The sequence below is a fragment of the Hermetia illucens genome, chromosome 2 (genome assembly GCF_905115235.1).
Source record: "Hermetia illucens chromosome 2, iHerIll2.2.curated.20191125, whole genome shotgun sequence".
Taxonomy (NCBI): Eukaryota; Metazoa; Arthropoda; class Insecta; order Diptera; family Stratiomyidae; genus Hermetia; species Hermetia illucens.
In genome coordinates, this window is record NC_051850.1 from 55451639 (window position 1) to 55456856 (window position 5218).

The following is a 5218-nucleotide window of genomic DNA, read 5'->3' on the forward strand; positions in this document are numbered from 1 at the left end:
ATCAGACAGATAAACAGGAATGCGGAAAAAATTCGTGCGCATATTAAGGCGGGCATTTCTTCACCAGGAAGTACCACAATAACAAAACACCGACCCTTTGTATAAGAGAAGACGGAAAAATTGCTGTATGCCTGGATTCTCGACATCAACCAGAGAAACATACCAATTTCAACTGCAGTCATCCAAGAAAAGGCGAAGAGTTTGTTCAGTACCATCAGAAGTGAAAAAGAAGCCTTCGAATTTAATGCAAGTCGAGGATGGTTCAGCAAGTTCAAATCAAAATTTGGTCTGCTTAATTTAAAATTGACTGGAGAAGCGGCTAGTGCTGATTATGAAGAAGCGAAAAAATTTCCCGACATGCTTAAAAGTGTTATTTATGAAGGCGGTTACTGCCCGAGATAAGTTTTGAATGTCCATGGAACAGGACTTTACTGGAAGCGGTTATCATCACGTACCTTTATTTCCAAGAAAGGAGCTACAACACCAGGCTTCAAAGTCTCCAATGACAGGCTTACACTTGCATTGGGCGGAAACGCCGCTGGCGAAGCCCCTACTGGTGTACGCTTAAGAAATATTTCGAAAACCACGCTGCCAGTAATTTGGAGACATAATAAAAAGGGTTATGTTACCTCGACGTTATTCACTGAATGATTTAGAAATGAATTTTGTCCAGGAGTCAAAGAAAACTGTAGGAAGAACAACTTAGCGCACAAGGTTTTGCTATTAGTCGATAATGCTCCTGGAGATCCTGCAACTCTCAACGAAAGCGATGGAAATGTGTTTCTGCTGCAACCCATAGACTAAGATGTAATTGCTACCTTTAAAGCATACTGTCTGCATCGAACTTTCAGGCAGTTGGTGGAACGTTTAGACGATATAATAGCATTGGATAAAGATAGGCAATTATCAATTAAAGAAATCAGGAAAAAAATTCTTAGAAAGGGGTAACTAGGGGCACAATGAACAAAGCCTGGCGTAAAATCTGGCTAGAAGCGGTTGAGTCTACTTCTGGCATTAATATCGACAGCGATTCAGAAATCAGCAGAGAAATTCTTGAGATTGCGAAAACTATAGGCTTTGACAAAATCGATGAGGAGGATATATTTGATGTAATTAATACTCCTGAAGTGCCACTTTTCAACGAAGAATTATTGAATATTCTAACAGATGACACAGAATTGGTACAACCAAATTTAGACGAGGGAGAAAAAGAGTTTCCAACCAACAAAATTTGGAGTATTTGAAGGATGATCGAAACAATGAAAGAAGGCAGTCGGTGTCCTTTTCAATAAGTAAACGTGTTGAATGTTATCGGCAATTGTACAAATCGAGAAAGCTGAAAGCAAGTCAGATAACTTTAACTAAATTTTTGAAACCGTCAATATCTGGGGCAGCTTCTCAACTGCAAACTTCAGCAGGGATTCATCGTGATTTGTCATCAAGTGATGAGGAGTGACTCGTAATATTCATATTTTCATACATGTGCACTTTTATAATATTTTCTAATAAATCCTCTTTATTTTGATAGTATAAACTAAAAACGTTTACATTTTTGAATGTATTTTGAATTGATTCTTAAAAGGTGCTATATGCGAAATGTTAGTTTCGGTAACTCACAAGCGACAATTAAAGAAGAATTCTACTCTTCTTTACGTATGCATACGAGCATGTATTCTTACGCATGGACTTATTATATTTTCGACTTATAACGCACTTTCACGGAACCAATTAACATGATAAGTAGAGCTATGTCTGTACTTTTATAAAACTTACAACTAAAAAAGCTTTCAGCAGGGTTTTTACGGAATTATATCTGCAGCAAGGCACTAGACAATATTGCAGCGTCCTCCTTGACTATTCACACGCGAAATTAAGTTCAACACTTAGATATTTTGAGAATCAGCTTCCAACTTGCTGGTCTACTGAAGTTTCTGACGCGATTCATGACGTCACAGGCAATGGCGGCAACGCTTCAGTGCAAATTTAAAATGTTGGTAATTTAAAAAATACAGTTTGTCGCAGAAACGGGTTTTGACAGTTTTGTTAGATTGCATCTAGGAAATGATTTCCGTCTTTAGTGAAAATATGGCGTGGGTTCTATTGTATGATTTGATAACGTTGATGTTGGACGACAACTTTTGACTGTGAACGAAAAAATTTCCTATAAATCGCAATCAACTGGCTTTTCACTGCTAGGAATTGTTTCATTTGGCAATGCTGTACTGAGACTGTCAATGGCAAATTGACAATTTGGAGTGTTCTTCTCAGTTTTTTTCATGCGGTGTTCTCACCGCATGTCAACCTTAGAATAATTTTCGCGAACCCTGGGTTCGAGATGCTGGAGCAAGTGGCCCGTGAAATCCAGCTGAGTCGAGTGTGCTCTTCGCGTGCCTAAGTTGCCTGTGAGGTGAAAGAAGCTGCTCCATTTGCGACTTACAATGGCAGAGAAGGACTGGCGGCCGTTTGTCTACGGCGGATTGGCGTCGATCACGGCGGAATTTGGTGAGTAAAACGCAAGAAGTCGGCAAGTGTTGTGTTTACATAACCTTCATTAGTCAGCGGATGGAAATTTACCTAAAAGTGTGCAGAGAGGTGACCTCAAGGTGGTCTACTTACCGAAGGTGTTTTTAGTTTGAACCCAATTAGCGAGGGTGAGGTTTCCCGCCGGTGGCATGAATTAGACGCCTCGACCTGCGCGAACAGCTGTTACGGGGATGATGCAATTCGCCGGACGCTTGCAAGACTTGTTGACATGCATCCGCGCTTGTTTACTGCAGGCGGGCTACTGACGTCGGCAACAAGTGGTAGGTCACGCAGGGCCGATTGTCATCCTGGAATGCGTAGCCCAGCGTGTCTCTGGGTCATTAAAGGATATTCCGCTTCCACCAAGCAACATTCTAATAGAAGCAAATCCTTATTTCTAGGAACATTCCCCATCGACACAGCGAAAACGAGGCTGCAAGTTCAAGGGCAGACGATCGACAAGAAGTTCGCGGACCTCAAGTACCGGGGCATGATCGACTGCTTCGTGAAGATCTCCCGGGAGGAAGGCGTGAAGGCTCTTTACTCAGGGTAACGCTCACGTTCGTTGCTAGTATGGGATTATCTTCATTTTCTCCTCAATTCCAGGATTTGGCCGGCAGTGCTGCGACAGGCGACTTACGGAACAATCAAGTTCGGGACGTACTACAATTTGAAGAAGGTCCTCACGGAGCACGGGTTCCTCGTTGATGCTGAAACTGGTCGGGAGTATGTTTGGGGCAACGTGGCGTGCGCCGTGATAGCAGGCGCAGTGTCCAGCGCGATAGCGAATCCCACGGATGTGCTGAAGGTGCGCATGCAGGTTCATGGCAAGGGAACTGCACATCTGGGATTGGTCGGTTGCTTCCAGGAGATATACGCCTTCGAGGGAGTGCGTGGGCTGTGGCGGGGAGTGGGTCCCACTGCCCAGCGAGCCGCAGTGATCGCCGCCGTGGAATTGCCTGTTTACGACTTCTGCAAGCATCAGCTCATGAACGCCTTCGGAGATCAAGTAGCCAATCACTTTATGTATGCTCCTTGTCCTTTTCTCAACCGCAGTCTTAACGCGTCGTTCTTTCATTGCAGATCTAGTTTTATAGCCAGTTTAGGTAGCGCCATTGCTTCCACACCAATTGATGTGATACGAGTAAGTGTCCATGCGAGACTTATTCCTATAAAGTGAGACTCATCAATTTGTATCATTTTTAGACGAGGCTAATGAATCAGAAACGGGTTGCAGCTGTGTCAACAGTGCCTGGGGTGACTCCCAGGAAAATCTACACGAGCAGTCTCGACTGTGCCGTTCAGGTAAGTGGCGCAATTTACTTTCGGAGGCAACTCTCATTCTGAACTTTTCCTATCCGCTCTCTGCCAACCTCCAGACCGTGAGAAATGAAGGTTTCTTCGCACTCTACAAGGGATTCATTCCGGCGTGGCTGCGGATGGGTCCGTGGAACATTATCTTCTTCATTACGTACGAACAGATGAAAAAGTTTTGAGCTGTCCGCTCCGGGCACCACCAAAACACGGGGAAACCTATGCCAGCCTTGTAAAGACACCGCAAACTTCACCGAGGATCGTTCCAACGCAGGTTTTAGAATAAACGAGAAACAGGAAACTACTTATGTTCTGGGGATTTGACGAGAAGGAGTCCAATGAAAGTGATATCATCAAAGATTCGTTTTAAGCGACTAATTTTAGTTTGTATTTATTTTATGATCCGTTAGTACTTCAGCTAGAGACTAGTGTAGCCTAGGTGACCCGATGATCAAAATGGAAGACAAGGACTGTGTCCGTTCTGGAAGTTTTCAGCAGGCTCGGATTGTGGAACGCTTAGACCTCACGCATTCGCACTACCTGTTAACAGCATTGTTCCCTTTGCGCACAATTTCACTACTAACCCGCACTCACTCTTGACAAATGTCACGCTCTGTTTACCCGTAAATGTGGCTTGAATGTTTCCACTGTTTAGTCCTTAGTAACGCTTTCACACTTGTGCTCTACCTCATGTACAGAGTTCCTAACTCATTGTCTGTTGACTTTTCGACCTTTCTGGAGACATTTTTTTTGTTTTTCTGCTTTTGGCAAGTTAGTCTTTCAATTCTGTTCTTTACGTTGCATTTCTTCGCATTTCTTGAAACTTTTGCGTTAACTCTGCATTTCTTTCTGCGCTGATTTGAGTAACTTTCTTACGTTCCTGCTTTATTCCTAATGAATCTGGAATCTTCCAAACTTTTAGTTTTTAGATAGTCATTTTGTAAGATTAGTTTAGTTATAAGAAGTGTAAAGACCAGTGGTTCAGAAATATATGGTTATATATATCGTTGTTAACGAATGCGTTTTCTGTTAAGAGTTAGCCTCTCTGTGTTTAATGGACATCGAAGTTGAAGGATGATCACATGTACATCCGAGTTAGCCATCGGTTTTTAGCGCTTCGAAAAATGGGTTTGTGTGTATGTATGGTGGGGGAGAAGCTACAGCTTCTAAGCACTCAGGCCATGTTGGTCCATTGTACTCGCCACCCCCGTCTAACGGAATATTCCGGATTCCTTAACATATCGCAGGATTTCCATTAGTGGATGTAATGCTACCAATCGCAATTGGAGAACATCGGCACCGAAGATCTGATGCGTCCATAGGCGGGGCATTCACATAGGAAATGCTCCGGGATTCCGCTTCCTCATTACAGGAGGGACAC

General features: G+C 43.2%; 1 protein-coding gene across 1 annotated transcript; it reads left to right on the forward strand.

Moving 5' to 3' along the window:
• Window positions 1–2250: 2250 nt before the first annotated feature.
• On the forward strand, window positions 2251–4030 carry LOC119649265 (mitochondrial uncoupling protein Bmcp). The gene is made up of 6 exons (XM_038051354.1): window positions 2251–2502; window positions 2925–3072; window positions 3130–3549; window positions 3607–3667; window positions 3730–3828; window positions 3903–4030. Exons 1-6 carry the CDS (start codon window positions 2439–2441, stop codon window positions 4017–4019), a joined length of 909 nt encoding a protein of 302 aa, XP_037907282.1. The 5' UTR covers window positions 2251–2438; the 3' UTR covers window positions 4020–4030.
• The last annotated feature ends 1188 nt before the right edge of the window (window positions 4031–5218 follow it).

Coding starts and splice junctions, on each gene's coding strand:
- LOC119649265 (XM_038051354.1), top strand. CDS start 2,439: ATGGCAGAGAAGGACTGGCGGCCGTTTGTCTACGGCGGATTGGCGTCG. Junction 2,503..2,924: donor GTCGATCACGGCGGAATTTG/GTGAGTAAAACG, acceptor CCTTATTTCTAG/GAACATTCCCCATCGACACA. Junction 3,668..3,729: donor CACCAATTGATGTGATACGA/GTAAGTGTCCAT, acceptor TATCATTTTTAG/ACGAGGCTAATGAATCAGAA.